At 41.0% G+C, this 20059-nt stretch overlaps 1 protein-coding gene across 1 annotated transcript in view; it reads left to right on the forward strand.

The window, feature by feature from the left end:
• Positions 1–453: 453 nt before the first annotated feature.
• ERLIN1 (ER lipid raft associated 1) overlaps positions 454–20059 on the forward strand; it is a 30492-nt gene continuing 10886 nt past the window's right edge. The window contains exons 1-9 of the mRNA XM_040992311.1: positions 454–521; positions 788–911; positions 2415–2496; positions 5136–5182; positions 6084–6145; positions 8814–8939; positions 10502–10575; positions 14449–14507; positions 15871–15962. Of these exons, the coding sequence (XP_040848245.1) occupies positions 799–911; positions 2415–2496; positions 5136–5182; positions 6084–6145; positions 8814–8939; positions 10502–10575; positions 14449–14507; positions 15871–15962 (655 nt within the window). The 5' untranslated portion in view covers positions 454–521; positions 788–798. The remainder of the gene's footprint in view (positions 522–787; positions 912–2414; positions 2497–5135; positions 5183–6083; positions 6146–8813; positions 8940–10501; positions 10576–14448; positions 14508–15870; positions 15963–20059) is intronic.

Consider the following 20059-nt stretch of genomic DNA (forward strand, 5'->3'; position numbering starts at 1 on the left):
TCCTGGGTGGTCTTAATAAAGCCCTAATTGGATCAGCATTCTGGCACGGCAACACACACACACACACACACACCACCCCCACCCCCACCCCCCTCTTTAAATAATAGTAATAATGAGTGAATGAAGCAAACAGTTCCCTCTTCTGAACTTTACTGGCAACAAGTTTGGATTCCGTAGTTACCCCGAAAAAGACCAAAGAAACACGTTGAGGGTGTGGGAACGGGTTCTCCGCCTACGGGCAGAGTGGCTAGTTCCTGGTCTTAGTGGCCCTTTTCTCTGCGTCCGCCAGGAGCGCCCTTCCTCCGGCCCGGCAGCTCACCTGCGGCGCACCGAAGGAAGCCGCCGCCGGTTCGAGAATTTTTGTTCCACTCGCTTTCCCGTCTGCGGCGAGGGCGGGGCACTGCGCGCCGTGCGTCTCGGCGCAGGCGCAGTGTCCGGGCAGGAGGCCCGGCTCCTGGCGGCAGTTGGCGCGGCCCGGGAGGCGGCCGCACGTGCGGGCGGAGGCGATGCGTCACTGATCGGTGAGGCGCGCCCGAGGGGTCGGCTTCCCCGGCCCCGGTGCCTTCCGCAGACCCCGCGGCGGCGAGGAGGGGGAATTAGGAGGCGCTCCGTGCGGGCGCGGCCCGTCGGCCGCCTGGGCGCGGAGGAGGGGGCGACACGGGAAGGATGAAGGGAAAAGGGCGCCGTGCCCACCCGCTCAGCCTGTGAGGGGGCGCCGGGGCTCCGGAGGAGGGAGGGCTCGGGCCCGTCGCTCCGGGCACTGAGCGTCCTTGCCTCCCTGGCCCAGGAGAAACCAGGATGAATATGACTCAAGCCCGGGTGCTGGTGGCTGCCGTGGTGGGGCTGGTGGCCGTCCTCCTCTACGCCTCCATCCACAAGATCGAGGAGGGACACCTGGCTGTCTACTACAGGTGAGGGGCGTGCGCGCGGGGGGCGCGGCTTCCAGAGCAGGTGGCAAGGGGACTCCGGTTGTAATGGAGTCAGGCCAGTCCCTCGGCGAGCGCTCACGGTCGGGACAGGGGGATGCCTGGGCAGGCTTCTGCGGAGCTCCCTGCGGGTGTCGGTACCTCTGTGCCCAGCTTGTGCAGAGATCCTTACAGGTTTTTCCGAGGACACAGTGAACTCCATTCTTTACAGAAAAGGGAAAGAAGTAGTTACCCTACGTGTAACTGAAGAAGTGCTTGAATCATGTGTAATGCATAGAGCTGTGCAGGCTTGAGTTGGCTGCCAGAGCTGCTGTTAGAAAATGTAGTTCTGTTTAAGGTTGGTTCTTAAATTTGTTTTTGTTGATGAGATCCCAGTGCCTGGTTATGTCTTGAGAGACTGGGAGGTCTCTCCCAGTCTTGAGGACCATGGCGGTTGTTACTACCTGAACCTAAAGGGACGGAGGCCAGCATTGCTGAGCCCCCTCCGCTCCCTTCTTTTCAAGTGAGAGAGAGGACGTGCTGCTGTGTCTTGGGCTCCCACCCCCGCCCCTTGAAACGTTAGGTACCGCCAGTTCCTTTTTATTCTGACTGCAAAGAGCGAGGCCAGTTGGTTGAGAAATTGGGGTTATTGGTGTATTTTTAAAAGCTCCAGCTTTTTGATTGTTTCCATAATTTTGCCCACCACCACCGCCCCTACAAAAAAAAAAAAATAGATCCACCCTGAGTCATGGAGGAGGTGGTAGCCAGCACAGCTCCAACATAAGAAATGACAGATGAATTCCGACTTCCTTCCAACACCGAAACCAAGGAAGGACCAGGTCGGGGAACAGCTGTCAGAATTAGTGTTCAGTCTCAAGTTGTTTGCCTCTTTTTAAGTTTTGACTTTTTAGCTAAGTCTGGTAAGTTTATCACTCTTTATGTAAAACCGGAGTTCTTTATTTGTTCCCCAAATGCATTTGCGCTACATGCAGTATGTGCTTTCGTAGTTCCTAGATTCCAGAATTTGATGAACAAACCTCATCTCTTTATAATCTGCCTTTCACCCTTTTTGTTGTTTTTAGATAGAAGCTTGATGTAGATGAATCATGGGTCTCAGCTTTTCCTCCTTCCTTGAAAGTATGTGTAGTCTTCTTGTTTTCAACCTGGCAATTAAATATTATATTCTGTACAACGTGCAGTAGAGTGTTACAGCCTTTATCACCAGTGTCTGTGAGAAAGTCAAAGAGCAGGGAGAGTACTCTGACCCAGAGGGTGTCCTGGGCACCCAGAGGTGAAGTGGCTGGCACCTAGAAACCAGCTGTAACACAGGCTGCTTATTTTGGCGTTTTTACCTTTACAGGTGTGGTAGGTGTTTTAAGCAGCAGTTGTTCATCCAGAGCAGCTCATTTTAGTGGATTTAGTCCAGTGGCATGAGTAAGAGTGTTGCAGCATTTTAGATTCAGAAGGAGAATTTCTCTAATTTCACCAAATTGAAACATCTTTTCGCAGGGGAGGAGCTTTACTAACTAGCCCCAGTGGACCAGGCTATCATATCATGTTGCCTTTCATTACCACCTTCCGATCTGTGCAGGTGAGTGACTCTGAGGCAGCCCCACACTGACTGGACAGGTGTGACAGGAGGAGCTGCCGCCCACGTGGGTGGAGGTGGATTTCCTTATTACTCAAGCAGATGGCGGTATTTACTTACAGGAGTTAAAGTTCAGAGTAAGTACAGTTGTCACAGCACAAACTGGTTTTGAACAACCCTGTTATCTTGATGTGAATATAGAGTATGAGCTAAGGCAGCTTGGGAAAACTGACTTAGCATATAGTGTGTAGCAAGTTTTCTGTTGACTGCTGTCAAAATAAAAGCAAGAATTAGAAACCCGATTAGAAGTACAAATCAGTGATTGCTTGGCTTAGCCCAGTGTTTGACTTTCCGAGAGGCAGGCTCTTGGTACTATTAACATGGAGGATCTGAGGTTTGATACATAGCTTTTTAACCTCACATTTTTTGCTCAGTATATTAAGCACAATTTCTTGTGGAACTTTAGTGAATGTTGTATTTTGACAGCATCCCAGGATATTTAGTAAAGTAGTTGAAATGAGTCTCTTGACCATAGAAAATGCTTGATAAATGTCTTTTGACATAGGATTAGGCTGTGACTTCTTGTGCAAGCTCATTGTGATCATAAATCTTTGATTTCAGAAGTTTTATCGACCATTTGCTATTGATTTTTCAGGACTCAAGAAAACTGAATGTTATTTAAGCTTGTAGTTCTACATCTAGGCTTCTTGCTGAATGAGAACTTAATTTTGAATACTTAAATCCTTCAGGTTTCCTTCAAGTTCCTTTTAGAGAGATTGGGGAAAGAATGATATCTACTGAAGTAAAATGTAATGTCTTCCTTTAGTCACCCATTTCCATATTGTTTTCCCATAGTTATTTTTTATTCTTGCCAGGGTTGATGTTCTCACCGCTTCACTCACCGTCTCGGCCTCCTGCCTCTTTTAGGCTAAGTTTTCAACCCAAGAACTGTTTAATTCTCTTCCCTCCTAGAATTTTACATATAACCAACTCATCAAGCCCTTCCTCTGTTGTGTCTCCAAAATGTATAGCCTTCAGTTTCAATGCCCTTTACTAAATTGAACTAAATAAATTTTCCAGCTGACTTTTTTGCCTCCAGATAAAATGGATAATGAGGATTTCATCACAATTAGAACAAAGGAATTAAGTACAACCTTTTTTTTAAAGACTCATTTGGTCACCATATGGGATGAGGTAGTAAGAGCCCAGACACACCAGCCAACTTTCAGGACCCTGTAAATAATATCACTATGTCTGCATCTCAGCATTTTGCCTCATTTAAATTTACCCCTTGGCTCCTGTCAAGCCAGTTGTCTTCCTGTCACCCGTACATGCAATTCATATTCATCTTTCTGTGTTCAGATGTGATATTTATTGAATTTCAGTTGTTCTTGTGTCTTGCCTATTCTTACTTCTCCCCATTCAGACCTGATTTCTGAGAATTTCACATCAGTAAGAAAACCATTAGCTTTTCTTACCCAACAATTGAGCATCTGCTCTGCTGCTGTGTACCTGTTGGTGGGTTACTTTGTAAGAATCTCCTCTTCTATGCTAGATTGTGAGCTCTCTGGAAACAGAGATGACTCTTCCTGTTTCTTCTGTGTTCCATAGAATTGTCTGTTGCTGTGTGCTTGATAGATACAGCGTGTCCAGGCTGTACTCCTTAGATCTGCCCACATATCTGAGGCGTTAGAATGCAATGTCATTCCAGATCTGAAAAAAGGTGTGGTGGGGGAAAGCAATCAAGTACATGAATGGTGGTTCAGTAGAAGGAAACTGTATTGGTGATAACACTTGTATTTTATTTTATTTCTTTTTATCTAAGCATGTATTTATTTTTATTTGAAATGCTGAACCACAGAGAATGACAGAGAGGTCTTCCATTCATTGATTCAGTCAGCTGCAATGGTCAGATATGGGCTGGTTCGAAGTCAAGAGCTTCTACAAAGTCTCCCATATGGATACAAGGACCCAAGGACTTGAGCCATCCTCTGCTGCTTTGCTGGGCCGTAAGCAGGGAGCTGATTAGAAGTAGATCAGCTGGGACTTGAACCTGTGCCTGTATGAGATGCTAATACTGCAAGTGGATGTTTAACATGCAGTGCCACAGTGCTGGCCCCAAACTTCTATTAAAGGAGAAACTGAACTGAACACAAAAGAGATCAATAAGTGCTGAACTAAAATTACTTGAGTACAGTTTCAGAGTCAAAAGGTTGCTGTTGAGTCCAAGGACAGACTGGAGTTGTAGAACACTTGTATGCTTGTGATATTTATGTCTTGTCTGCAGTGTGAAAAGTGAATTTAGTGGTGAAATTCAAGTTCAAAGCTCAGGTCCTAGCCATAGCATCTTCATGGGTTAGCCATTAAGTGTATAATTCCAGCAAGTTCCAGATGAAGGGAGTTTTCTGCTTATGAACAGATTGAACATTAGTCCTTCCCCAGTGCATCTTTATTTAAAGATTTGTTTAAATCCACAGTTTGGCTGGGCTATAAAGAGAATGACTGCTTTATAGCTCAGTCTGGAGGGACTGAAATTGTGTTGGAATTGTGCTGTGCTTGCTCCCAGCACAGGTTTTTCTCTGGGCTTAATGGTTCGTGGGCGCGTTGTATCTACAGTGTTGATGGTATTTTTCTTTCCACAGACAACACTACAAACTGATGAAGTAAAGAATGTGCCTTGTGGGACAAGGTAAGCTTGCTCCTTGATGATTTCCTATTAGCTCAGGAAGAGTGTCTGCTCCTCACGCCGTGATGATTGCATAGGCAACTTTCAAATCAGCATGAAACCAAAGCAGAGCATGACTGCTCTGAGCATGGTTAGAGCAAAGACCCACCCAGCTCCAAAATAGCAGCTTCCCATTTTAATCACCGTGAGATTCTTTCTGAAAACCATAGAATTTGAGAGCCAACAGACCTTACTTTGTATATCAGCATCAACTTTATTATCAAGAGCAATTTTAAGTCTGTAATAAAATTGAGGAGAAAATACAGAGTTCTCATAGACCCTTTGTCTTTACTGACTTTTCTAAGGTTAGTTTCCTCAGGTAAAAATTGAGTAATACAAGACCTGTCTTACACATTTGCCGTACCGGTTCAGAATAATACGGATGAAGTGGTAAGACTAGCACATAGCCCAAAACATGGTATTTAATAAGTAGTTTAGCATTTTGGTATCCCGCCTTCTCATCTGTAGAATTAAGTGCCATTGAATTTAGTTTTTGATATGGTAAGTCTGAAATGAGACCAGATAAAAGTTCCCTACTCTTTGCTTCTGTTCTAAAGATCTCACTTTGAAATTGCTGACCTGCGCAGGTTTACGAAGAAAATGGCAGGCAAAGCCCAAGTTATTTCTCAGATATAATCTCTACATTGAATTGGATCAAAAAAAGAATGTGCAATTCGAAATATTTTTAAATGACCTAAAATATTAATGATATAAGCCCCCAAAATAGTTTGATATCAATAGAGGGACAGACATGCTTGGAGTTAAAATAATATATTTGAGTATCAGTTTCTGCTTAGATCTGTGTATAGCTCTCCTTTGTGGTTCTCTTTAGTGGCTCACACTTTTTCCCTGTCGTTGTTTTTAGCGGTGGAGTCATGATCTACATAGAGCGAATAGAAGTGGTTAATATGTTAGCTCCTTATGCAGGTATGTTAGCAATCATTTATATTATTTATAATTATAACCAAATTATTTGTAACTGAAAGATTATTTGGAAAATAGAGAAGTACTTGTGAGGTTTATGTAAAAAATAATCATAAGGGGCCCGATGTGATGGCTCAGTGGCTAAATCCTCCCTTTGAAAAGTTCCAGAATCCCATATGTACACTGGTGTGTTTTGGCAGCTCTGTTTCGCAGGACCTGTAGCTCCCTGCCTGTGGCCTGGGAAACCAGTTGAGGATGGCCCAAAGCCTTGAGACCCTGCACTGCATGGGAGACCCGACCCGGAGGAGGCTACTGGTTCCTGGCCCCTGATTGACTTAACTCCAGCTGTTGCAGCCACTTGAGGAGTGAACCAGCAGATGGGAGATCTTTCTCCCTGTGTCTCCTTCCCTCTATAAATCTGCTTTTCCAATAAACATTAATCTTTAAAAAACGTAAGAATATTCTGTTTCAAAGAAATGGAGACAAAAATAGGCCACAAATTACAGATGACAGACTGTCCAACCACATGGTTTTTTTCTCTTGAGCTTAATATTTGTAAGAACCAGACAGTCATGATTATTTCTGGAAGGAGATAGTAGCAATTTATACAGTCAGGATGAGATAATTTACTGTGTGCTAAAATATCTGTAACTGATCAGTTCCTTGGGTCACAGTCATTTGTCACAGGAATCGTTTTTGATTGTTGTTTGGTATAACTTGCAAAGTAATCTGAATGTCCTCAGGAAAGCATTTTCTTTCTCCTTTTTTAAGATTTATTTTTATTGTAAAGGTAGATTTACAGAGAAGCGAGTCAGAAAGATCTTCTGTTTGCCAGGAGTCAGTCGCTTCTTCTGGGTCTCCCATGTGGGTGCAGGGTCTCCAGGCCTTGGGCCATCCTCGAATGCTTTCCCAGACCACAAGCAGGGAGCTGGATGGGAAGTGGGGCTGCCGGGATATGAACTGGAGCCTATGTGGGATCCCAGTGCTTGCAAGAGGAAGATTAATGAGATGAACCATTGTGCCAGGCCTGTGAGGAAAACATTTTCTTGGTAAATGATGAACACCCACACGTGTAGTATGGGTGTTAGTAATAAAAATTTAGGCACACTGTAGAAAGATAAGCAACTTTATCTTTGCCTTGGTTTAAAAAAAAAAAACTGGCATGGCTTATATGTACAAGATTCTGAGGTTGGCAGAACAGTTCTGTGTTTTTGTTTGTTTTTGAGACTTAAAAAAGAAAAAGCCAACGTGCTGACTCAACAGGCTCTACCTGCAAACCATGGCATCCCCTATGGACGCTGGTTTGTATCCTTGGGACCTGCATCCAGGTAGGAGACCCAGAAGAAGCTCTGGCTATTGTGGCCATTTGGTCAGGGTACCAGCGGATTGAAGATTTTTTATCTCTCAGTCTTCTCTCTGTAACTCTGCCTTTCAAATAAGAATAAGTAAATCTTAAAAGAAATTAGTTATTTTTATCTGAAAGGCAGAGTTGCATAAAGTGAAAAACAGATCTTGCATCTGCTGCTTCACTCTCCAAATGGCTACCAATGGCCGGAGCTGGGCCGGTTTGACGCCAGGAGCTTCTTTTAGGTATTCCACGTGAGTGCAGGGCCCAAACACTTGAGCAATACTCCACTGCTTTTTTCCCAGGCACATTATCAGGAAGTTGGATTGGAAGTGGAAGCAGCTGGGACTCAAACTGGCGCCCATATGAGATTCCAGTGCTGCTTGGCGGAGACTTAACTTGCTACACCATGGCGCTGGCCCCAGCAAAACAGTTTTAGAAGATGAGGTTATACCCTTTGCTTTCAAGGAGTTTTGCTTAACAAACTGTGATAAATGATATTTAGTATTTATTAATGACTTGTTCATCAGTTTTGATTTAGAAATCTAGTTGCATCCAATACCCTGTATGGGAAGGCCAGGAAAGCAAATTATTGGGTCTAAAGAGAAACAGAAAGGGGGCTCTAGCTGGTAGAGCGTAGTTTTCAACAAGGTTTAGTATGTGCCTTTTGAAACATTTCTAAGTACACAGTGGTAAGATTTTCAGGAGAGGATGTGTATAATATGCTGATGTGTATAAATTACCTGACATAATTCCTTCCCCTTCTAAGCTGGCGTCTTTTTAGTCTTTAAAAATATGGTCTTTTGCAGCTGCTCCTTTCTTTTATTTTCACCGTTCATTAAAGAGTTCCCTCCCTCTTAGCTAAACTTTGGCTATAAAGCTAAACTTTGCTTCTGATCTCTGCCTCTCAGTTCATCTGCTGAAAGATGCAAAAACACAAATTTCCTTTGACAGTTTCTTAGTCTCTAAAATAATGTGTTCCCTTGTTAGTAAGGAAATTGAGGTTCATCTGTTAGACCTGGAAATGCAAAGGTGCCTGAGAAATTGAGCACAAAGAATACATCAAAATTTTGAGTTATATTCTGTGTGTTTGTAATGTATATAATGTGATGGACTTAAAAAAATTAATTGAAAATAGAAATTAAGTGATAAGTTTATTTTGGTGCCAAAAATATTGAAATTCATTAACAATTTTTTTCATAATATGCATTTTCTATGAGCTTTTTGAAGACTTTTGGTCTATCACTCTCACATTTCCCCTGGCTGAATTTAAAGATACCTGAGTCATTGTTGGATGAAACAAACATGGGTTTACCTCTCCTTCAGTGTTTGATATCGTGAGAAACTACACTGCAGATTATGATAAGACCTTAATCTTCAATAAAATCCACCATGAGCTGAACCAGTTTTGCAGCGCCCACACACTACAAGAAGTTTACATTGAACTGTTTGGTAAGTGACATCCTGTTGGATACCTTGATAAACTCATATATTGATGGTATAATAATATACCTTATGTTATTTACCATTTCTGTTGGGTTTCTAGTAAAGGAATGGTTGAGATTAGAAAAGGTTCATTTATTCACTGTGTTAACTTAATGGCATTAACTTTGTTACTGATTAATAGATCATTTAAGGCTAGTCAGTAATTTGCGTTTAGCTCCCTAGACCCATCCCTCCCTCTATAATTTGTAGGAGGATTAAACAGTTATATTTATGACTTTAATACTCATAAGTGGGTTTTATTTTGGTCAAAAATCAAAAAGTGAAATCTTAAGGTCAAGTGTTAAGGAAGCCAAGCACAGGCTTCCCAGAGTCCTCTTAGAGTGGAGTCAACATAGGTTGGTTGCAAATTGTCCCAGTAACAAGTTGCAGCAACAAACACAGGGGAAGTGTTGTCCCCTGGGGAAGCTCATTAAAGATTCAGGGCAATGTGTTTTTGTTAGGGACTGGTCCTTTATGTTCCCTCTGCCAGCCCATCCCCAAATTCTGGTCTCCCAGAAGAAACATGTTCACCATGAGCCATAATATTTGTGTAGACAGTTTAGGCATAGTGAGCTGCTTATATCAGTTCTGGAAATGATGGGAACCCTCCTAAATCCAACCTCCCGTCTGCCAGTGAACGCTTAGACCTTTTAGCATAAGGAGTGTAAGTTCAGGTCTGCTATGTGAAATCTGCTGCAGAAATTACTTTTCAGTTGTGATAGTAAAAGTTCTGACCAGGTAATGGGTTATTGCTGTTGATGGCTTATAGAATTCTGTCTTGTGAAATTCTTGTTGAATTTCTTAGAGGGCATCATAGCTAGAGATGGTCCATAAATTAAAAACTGATAAGTCAGTCCTGAATTGTCACATCTCTGGCCATTTTAATAATGGTGGAAGAAGAAAATTCATGAGTTACAGGGCTGCATGAAGTGACACCATTGTTACTGGATATTGTGTGTGTGCTTGTGCTTCAGACTTTGCTATGAGCTTTTCCGTTTTTTTGTTGTTTTCTGTTTTTCTATTTTTAAATCCAAAAATTTATGTAAAACTAAGGTGTGAGAATCACATTTAGTTTACTTGGGAATTTAAATAAATATTGACTTGAGAAAAACTTGCTTTTTTGTGAGAATCGGGATATATGTTAGTAGCTGTGGATTAAGAAGGAGACCTAATTTATCGATGGAGTACATTTATTCTATACAGTAAATAAATTTTTTTAGTAAGTCTTATTTAAATTACCCAATAAAGAAGTTTGTCCAAAGTTAAGTTTAATAATAAGCTTACTGGATAAGCAGACTAGTTGTGTCATCTTCTTTCTTAATTTTTTCGTTAGATAATCAGTTTTCTTCTGCACAAAAGGAAAGTACATATATGAAGCAGGTTAAACTGTAAAAGAATAGTACCGCGGACACTTCAGGACTAATGATTGGGTTATTGGGTCATGCCCTTTATTTTGGCATTAAATGTGAGAAAAAAGTGTGAGAAAAATGGAGTATCATAGGATCTCTTGTTCTTGGCTTCAAAAACAGATCAAATAGATGAAAACCTGAAGCAAGCTCTACAGAAAGATTTAAACGCCATGGCCCCTGGCCTCACTATACAGGTAAGAACTTGGCCAAGGGCAGTTGTCTGAGAATTTTGAGGGCTTTAAGTTTATTCCTTCCATCATCAGATTGTTTATTGAGCAGTTATTTAATTGAAGTGCTATGGTAATTTCTAGAATATTTTTCCCATTTTGGCCTTTTATTTTTACTAAAATAAAATATTCTGTAGCTTATCAGTGATATTTTCTTGTGACCCCTTAGGGAAAAGTGATGAACTGATGCTTGTTTCCACCAGTGTGATGGGTATTTATCAGTGAGTCAGCTTTGCCCTCAGCTTATGAAGAAAAGCTTGAGGTCTAAGAGTTGAGCCATAATTCTTGATAGAATAGATGTCACAAAGTTTCAGTTGACATTCACAGGATGATTTTTGCTGTAAGAATAAGACTGGGAGGATTGCAAATTTGTTGAGATTTTAAGAAGGTCTGGAAAAGTTACTTGAATTTATATGAGAGAAGGAATTGTGAACTGGCTATTTCAGTGGGTGGGATAGTCTGAGTAAAAACCTGGTGAATATAATAGTGGGCCTGGTGGTATCACGTGGGAAATAGAATGGCATGAGTTTATATGCATTTCTGAATCACCATGTTTTCAGATTTGGGATTGAAATCTATTGATGGATTATAAAAGCAGTTTTAATGGTCATGGCCAATGTTTTAAACAAAATGGAATAGAATAGGAAAAAGAATGGTATGCAGTGAGTTTAAGTATTCTGTGAAACTTTTGTTCATTTTACCTAAGTATATGAGGATGGTATTTATTTTGGATGTCAGATGAATTTGTTTCTTACTGGGTGTGTGGTCAGTGCTTTTTGAAAGCCACATGCTGTGAAGTCCTTGAAAAGTGTTAATACTATTCTTTTGTCCTATCTCAGAAGCTTTGATAGATGAGTTGTTAATTGTTACGGTGAATATTGCTGCATCTAAAGATAAAAGAGCTTCCTTTCTGTGTGTGTGTGTGTGTGTGTGTGTGTGTGTGTGTGTGTGTGTGTGTATGTGTGTGTGGTCAATGGCACTGTTTTAGGTGTGTTTTTTTCCTTTAGCCACATTCATGCTATGTCATTTATCAGACAGGTGTGAGAGGAAACTGCTAAAGTTGAGAGGTCATTTGAAATGTCAAAAGTAATTTTGTACAATCTTCTTGCTAGTATCTGGAATAGTTGTTTAATGTTGAAGATGCTGACTGTGACTGTTAGGTTCCTCCTGTATTCTTTCTTGGAGCTCTCACTCATTTTAATAGTTTCATAGTAGAATTTCTTAACAACAGTTTAGTCATTTCTCTGTCCCGATATTTTGCTTTTAGTAGACAATAGTGTAATGAAGAATCATGATCCCTGCCCTTCTTTGTACAAATTCTCTCAAAATATTGTACAAGTTTATGTTTTTACCATCAGACTGTGAAAATACTTGTTTCCTAACAGTATTACAAGCTGTGGGACTAGTCACATCTGCTTATTTTTGCATATGAGTAGGAATGAAGTTGTGCAAGTAGTCATCTTTGATTTTAATTTCCTTGATTAGCAATGAGGTTGAGCCGTTCTGATAATTTTATTGTTTGTATATGCTCTCATCTGTTAGTTGTCTGTTCGTTAGCTTTACCAATTTATCTGTTGGATTTTTACTTTTCTTCCTGCCTGATTCATTGTCATTCTGTATAGGTGTTTTGGATATTTTTATACAAATAGGCACGTTACATGTTATAAGAAAAACAGATTAGGAGAGGAATGAAGAAAAAAGTAAAATTCGCCAATGATTTATGATAGAGAGAAAACATACATTTTTTTTGTCAGAAAAAAATTTTAAAGATTTATTTTATTTGAAAGGTAGCGTTACAGAGGGGTAGAGAGGGAGAGAGCTTCCATCACTGGTCCACTACTCCTCAAATGACTACGGTGGCCGGAGCTGAGCCAATTCAAAGCTAAGAGCTAGGAGTTTCTTCTGGGTCAGTGCAGGGCTCTGAGAACTTGAACCATCTTCTGCTGCTTCCCCAGACCATAAGCAGGGAGCCGGATCAGAAGTGGAGCAGCCAGAACGTGAACTGGTACCCATGTGGAATGCTGCTTACTATGCCACAGCACTAGACTTTGAAAGATTTTTTATTTAAAAAGTTATTTTGTGCTTCTTTTAGGTTAAGGTTAAAATGACTCATAGCCAGTCTGTTAATTAAAGGTAATAGTATAGTTCTTGTGGGGTGAGTTTCATCCATGTTAAAAGTCATCTTTACTCCTATGTCTGTTGTATAGCAAAATCTGGCATTTCTCACAAATTTTGGTTCTGAATTGTGACTTCTGCAAATCTCAGTCAGATTCTTCCTTATGTTCCTTGCATGCCTTACCTTCAAGGTGTGATGAATTTTTTTCTTCCCTTCTACTGTAATCTTCATTTTTGGTTACAGTAGTCTGAAAAGTTATCTCTGCATTTGACTGTTTCCATTCTTGTGTGCAGTGCCATATGGCTTAAAGTATTTTAAAGTTTCCATCTAGATAAGGATACAAGATGTTTGATTAATCAAAAACGTTTGATAGGGACTGGCATTGTGGCACAGCAGGTAAAACCACTACGTTGTAAGGGTGCTAGTTCATGTGCCAGCTGCTATGCTTTTGTCCAGCTCCCTGCTAACAGCCTGAGAATAACAGTGAAAGATGTCTCAAGTATTTGGGCTCTTGTTGTCTACATGAATCACCCAGATGCAGCTCCTGGTTCCTGCCTATGGGGTGGCCATCCCTGACTTGGCCTTTGTGGACATCTGGGGAATAACCCAGTGAATGAAAGGTCAGTCTGTCTCTTCCTCTGTCTGTAGCTCTGGCTTTCAAAAAAATTACCAAGTCTTTTTTTTATTTTAAGATGTATTTATTCTTTTTATTGGAAAGTCAGATATACAGCGAGGAGGAGAGACAGAGAGGAAGATCCTCCATCCGGTGGTTCACTCCCCAAGTGGCCGCAGTGGCTGGAGCTGAGCCAGTCTGAAGCCAGGAGTCAGGAGCTCCGCCAGGTCCCTTACGTGAGTGCAGGGTCCCAAGGCTTTGGGCCGTCCTTGACTGCTTCTCCAGACCACAAGCAGGGGCCACTGGGATTAGAACCAACAACCATATGGGATTCCAGTGCGTTCAAGGCGAGGACCTTAACCACTATCGTGCCTGGCCCAAATCTTTTTAAAAATAAGATAAGCTTTTGTGAGTTCAAGTCCTTGATGTAGGGAAGTCTGCCATGAAAAAATAGCAGTTCTTACATAGATAATCCTAGTGATGTCAGTATACCATGATTAGGGACACAGGATCACCGGAATAACTTCTGCAAAGCCAGAGTTTGTTCCATTGAAATCTCAGGGAGAAGTTATTGATTGGTATTTTCTTCCCTTCAGCCTTTAGACTAAATATGTACCATTAGAGTGACTGATAACAGTTTTAGCAAATGATAACATTTATTCATTACATATTACATGCAATTAATGTTCTGAGCTTGGTTTTCTGTTCTTTTTCTTGGATTGCTTCCAGACTTTACACTGAAAGTTTTTGAGCTTAGCCTTCCTTTTCTTTCTTTGGTTTACAAGTTTGCAAGGGAAGTAAAAATATTGAACTAATGAGTTTTGTAAGACATTGTTTAAGAAAGAACCTTTTTACCGAAGCTTATTTCCTCAGAGGGTAGAGTGATTTTTTTTCCTGTAGTTGGGCATTTAAGGAAATGGGAAGCAGCTTATCTGATTCTCGGTGTGATTGTGTGAAAACAGATTTTGTTGTGGTATCTCCACATATACCTGTGGATAGCTACATTATAGTTGTTATTTCATTGTTATCATTTAAGGGATTCTTATAGAAAATTTTAGTTTAAAGATTTCTTTTTCAAATATGCTTTGGTATTTTCACTTTTATTTTTTAGGCTGTGCGTGTTACAAAACCCAAAATCCCAGAAGCCATAAGAAGAAATTTTGAGTTAATGTGAGTAATATGCGTGGGGTACCGGTATTTCTGTGTAGGCTAGGGCTGTCCTAAAGCACCAGTGTAGGGGAAGCAAAGATGATGCACTCTGGGTGGGATGTACTCTATAAGTCTGTCATGTGTGTTTTCATTTAGCGATAATGCCTGTTCTTGTGTCTTAATTCTCACTGGCCTTTTACTACCTTTCTCTTATGGACATTGTAGGACCAGTTTCATGGGGTAGACACACTTTGCTATAGAACCTTTCTGGAAAGCTCAGGAACAAGAATTTGTTCATGAATAGTATCTTGAATTAAATAGTAATAGAGGAGAGAAAGTCCTAGCTTCCTAAGATTGATGAGAATGCCTGTCTCTTGTTACTGTGTTGTAATGGTAAGAACAGACACTTTGTTGGTATGAAGTTCAGGTTTCCATTGTATATATAAATGTATTAAAAATAGAACTGCATCTTTGTGACTTGCCTTCGGGGAAGGAGGTCTTACTTGAGATGACTACGTATGGTTTTCTCTTGCGTATGTCCAGTACTGGCTTGACGTGAGAAGTGACTTGCTTGACATCATATTGGTTTCTATGTGTTTTAGATGGTATCTAAGTAAGGGAAATAGTTACTGTGCTTGAAATGGCAGTACTAATCCGTGTTGAAGAATTACGCTACAAAAATAACTGCAGAAGTCATGAAAACAATAGATACATAAATGCAAGGGGTCCAAGGAGGAGGAGTATTGGTTGGTAGGATGATACGATCTTGAGTCTTTTTGCTCCCAAGTCTCTAAGTGCGTAGTGCATAATTTTGTTTTCCCTTTTGAGTTGCAGAAAAGGAACTCATATCTTTGAAGCTGTGTGATATGTCAGACTAGGGAAATCATGAGTTTGTGCCAGTTATAGGAAAAAGCACAGCCTGGGAAACCTTCAGCTTTAAATGTCATTACTGCTGCTGATGGGAAAATTACTTTTTTTTAGTCTGTTATCAAATAACTCAGGATGTTCAGAATATCATTTCATGTCTTTATGAATGTTAGCAAAGGATGGAGGCTTTGGGAGGACATGTCATGTATTGGAGTTAGTATTAGATAATTCTGGATTTTTCTACATCTTATAGACTAAGAATTCCAGAATTGAAAGACTGAAATTCAAATGTACTGAATTTTTTTTTCTTCCTCTGAATGATTTGAATCAAATTGTTTTACTCTTTCAGCCTCAGAGCCACTATAAGTAAAGTATGTAATCCCTTTCTTACGCATCCTAATAAATAAAAAAAGTTCCTGCTGAAAAATGATCTTCCAGCCCACTGCAGGATTGTATTTGTGGCCGTGACTGCCTACTACAACAACCATTTCTAAGTTTATCGTGTTTTGTTTTGCAGGGAAGCTGAGAAGACAAAACTTCTTATAGCTGCACAGAAGCAAAAAGTTGTGGAGAAAGAAGCTGAGACTGAGAGGAAAAAGGCTGTTATAGGTACTTGGATTTCTTTCTGAAATGAATGTGTTTAAGCATGTAGTTAGGAGCTTGTCCTGTTTTTATCAGTTTCATATTGGATATTGATGAGAACTTAAATAAGATTAAATAGGTAATACAGAATTCTGGCAACTCCATTGTGCATTCAAATGTCCTAACACCTTTAAAATAGACTGCCATTGTGGTCGCAGGTTAAGCTGCTGCTTGTAGTGCTGACCTCCCCTCTCTGTGGAATGCTCGTTCAAACCTTGGCTGCTGTACTTCCAATCTGCTTTCATGCTACTGTGCCTGGGAAAGCAGCAGAGGATGGCCCAAGTACTTAGGTCCCTGCCACTCATATAAGAAACCAGCCTGGGGTTCTAGGCTCCTGGCTTCAGCCTGTTCCAGCTCTGGTCATTGCAGCCATCTGAGGAATAAAGCATCAGTTGGAAGCTGGATCTCTCTACCTCACTCTCTCCCTCCTTCTTGCTTCCTTGTCTCCCTCCCCCCCAACCGTACCCCCTTTTATGTCACTCTGCCTTTCAAATAAATACATTAAAATTAGATGAGGCTAGAAAGAGCACTGGGGGCAGTTGATAAAATGCTGGTTTAAACATCTGGATCCCTGTATCACAAAGAGCCTGGATTTGAGTCTCAGTTCCGTTTCCTGCTAATGTGCACCTTGGGAGGCAGCAGATGATGACTCAGCTAATTGCTTTGCTACCCATGTCTGAGTCCTGGATGGAGATGGAGTTCCCAGCTTCTGGCTTCAGGCTGGCCCAGCTCCAATTCTTGCCAGCTTTTGGAGAGTGAGCCAGCAGGTAGAAAAGCTCTCTGTCTCTTTAGCTCTGTCTTCCTTCCAAATAAAGACCAGTATTAATGACGTGCTTTGGTTTTCTGTCGTGCTGTTGACTGCCGCTGTTCCTTTTAGGGACAGGAACAGTGAATAGGTTTATAGGCAGCTTCAGACTTTGTGGAGTTGGGGTTTTATTTATATAGGCTGTGAATAGCAAAGTTTTTTTGGCCAAGGCTCAAAATTACAACTTTACTGTTGGCATGAACCTGGTTGTATCTAGCTAGGTAGTGCCACCTATGAAAGCATGGCAAGACTGTTTACACTTCATTGCTCATTTTGAATATCAGTGTCTTCCCACACACTATGTATTAGACTAATTTTTTTTTAAAAAGACTTATTTATTTTCATTGGAAAGTCAGACTTACAGAAAGAGGGAAAGACAAAAATCTTCCATCCACTGGTTCACTCAAATAGAGCTAAGCCTATTTGAAACAAAGAACCTGGAGCTTCTTCTAGGTCTCCCACATGGTACAGGTTCTCAAGGCTTTGGGCCATCCTCAACTACTTTTCCAGGCAACAGACAGGAAGCTGGATTGGAAGTGGAGCCTCAGAGATATGAACCAGCACCCATATGGGATGCCATGCTTAGATGTGAGGCATTAGCCAGTTGGACTATTGCGTGGACCACTGTGTTAGACTTTTTTTTTTTTTTTTTTTTTTTTAAAGATTTATTTTTATTATTTTTTATTGGAAAGGTGGATATACAGAGAGGAGATACAGAGAGGAAGATCTTCCATCCGATGATTCACTCCCCAAGTGAGCCGCAACGGGTCGATACTATGCCGATCCAAAGCCAGGAGCCTCTTCCGGGTCTCCCACGCGGATGCAGGGTCCCAAAGCTTTGGGCCGTCCTCGACTGCCTTCCCGGGCCACAGGCAGGGAGCTGGAAGGGAAGCGGGGCTGCCGGGATTAGAACCGGCGCCCATATGGGATCCCGGGCGTGCAAGGCGAGGACTTAACCACTTGCGCCACCGCGCCGGGCCCTGTGTTAGACTTTTATCTTAGCTGCCCAGGTGATACTGAAAGTCTAAGATGCTTTTTATTAAAAAATTCAAATATATAGACATGTGCAGAGGACAGTACGATTAAGGCTTAACATTTGCCGTATCATTAAAATCACTTAAAAAAAATACATCTTTTTGAAATCTACTTTGTACCCTACCCTAGTTTTTTTCTTGACCTTCTGATAGGTTCTGTTCTGAAGTTTATCTTTTTTCTGTTCTTTAACACTTTTATTTTAAGTATGTAACAAAAATTTGTAGAATTGATTTACCTAATTAAAACCGCAAAAGTGGTACCTTCTTATTTTTTTGCTAATAGTTTGAGTTTCATTTATGTTGTTGCATCTAGATCTAGTTCTATTTTTTTAAAAAATATTTAGCTTATTTTTATTGGAAAGGCAAATTTACAAAAAGATCTTCCATCGGTTGGTTTATTCCCCAAGAGCCTACAGTGGCTGGAGCTGAGCTACCTGATCCAAAGGCAGGAGCCAGAAGCTTCTTCTGTGTCTCCCACAGGGATGCAGGGTCCCAAAGCTTTGGCCATCCTCTACTATTTTCCCAGGCCACAAGCAGGGAGCTTGTGGAAGTAGTGCAGTGGGGACATTAACCAGCATCCATATGGGAACCCGGCGGATGCAAGGTGAGGACTTTAGTCACTAGGCCATAGTTCATTTTTTAAACTATTTGTTTTTTAAATTAGAGAGCCAGAGAGACTTTCTGTCTACTATTTCACTTCCCAGGTATCTACAAGTGGCTGAGCCTGGGTTGAGACCAAAGTCAGGAAGGAACCCTGTCTAGCTTCCCACATGACTGGTAGAAACCTACTACTTTGAGCAACCACCACTGCCCCTAGTTGATGCTAAGCTAGAATGAAGAGCAGAGCCATGAACCAATTACACATGTCCCTAATGTGGGACACAGATGCCTTAACCACACAGGTGCCTTAACTGCTATCCTAGATGCTCACTCTCCCACTTCATTTTTAACTGATGTGTATTTCTTTGTGTAAATACTTGCTTATTCTGGTATATTACCAATGAAGAGTTTGGTAGTTTGTAGTTCCTTCTTACTACAAACTGTTGCAGTAATAATGTCCTTTTTTTTTCTTCTTGGGCACAAACATGGAAGAGTAGTAGTATTCATATGAGTCAATATTTTGTCATCACCTTTTTGTTCCTGAGCTATAGTGCTATGAATATAGAAGTTGAGAATGAGTGTTTAAGAAATTCCAGAAGGATTTTGTTTAGAAGTTCTTACAGTGTTTTAACACACTAATTTTATAAGTTTTTCGGAGGTTATATTTTTATGTTTTTTCTTAGCATTTTTTTCCTTGTAATTCGTTTTTGTTATAGTTTATTACATTGATTCCTGGTAGAGTGATAGGAAAAGAAAGTATTTCCCCACAAGTGATTTGAGAGGCACTGCTCTAGAATACACGCCTTAAAGTAGACTTCCTCAGTAAGGGCAATGCATAGCTTCAAGTTTAGCATTGTGGAAGATTGCTGTCTATGTCTAAAGCGAGTCTTCCGTTTATCCTTTCTTCAGCAACATTAGAGTTCCAGTTTCTGCACATTGTCTGCAACCATTGGAGTCATACTTTAAAAAAAATTATGCCACTTTGGTGTTAGACATGGTACCGTACGATTTCAAATTGAATTTCCTTTATTATTAGAGTTGAATAATATATTGCTTATTCAGTGTCTGTTAGTATGTGGATTGCTTGTTGCTATCCTTATTTGCCCATTTGCTTTCCGAGTTGATTCATAAAGAGTTGTTATGTTTCTCTTAGACACTTAGCTCATATTTAGCCATTGCAAATATTCAGTTTTGGCTTGTCTTTGAACTTCATGATATCCTCAAGAGTCGTATATGTTTAGTTTTGCCGTGAGCCAAGGGACCCTGCACCCCTGTGGAAGACTAAGAAGCTCCTGGCTCCTGCCTTTGGATCAGCTAGCTCAGCTCCAGCCATTACAGCCACTTGAGGAGTCTTTACCGTTAGTGCTTTTGTGTTTTTTTAATTTTTAAATTTTATTTCAGTATTTGTTATAAAGGTGAGGGGATGGCAGATTCACGTGGACCTTCAATTAGGGTGGAGAGGGTGGGAAGCGAGGGAGGTGGGTGAGAACAATGTTTCTATTTTCCCTGCTCTGTCCTTGAGGGAGTGGAAGAAGGAAGATAGTCTTTTGATATCCCCTTAGAGACCCCAGTTTGGGGGAAGAATGTTCCAAGCGTGTTACTTGAGTGGTCTTATTGTTGGTGAG

Source organism: Ochotona curzoniae, unplaced genomic scaffold (genome assembly GCF_017591425.1).
Source record: "Ochotona curzoniae isolate NIBS_2020 unplaced genomic scaffold, NIBS_Ocur_1.0 contig_66, whole genome shotgun sequence".
Taxonomy (NCBI): Eukaryota; Metazoa; Chordata; class Mammalia; order Lagomorpha; family Ochotonidae; genus Ochotona; species Ochotona curzoniae.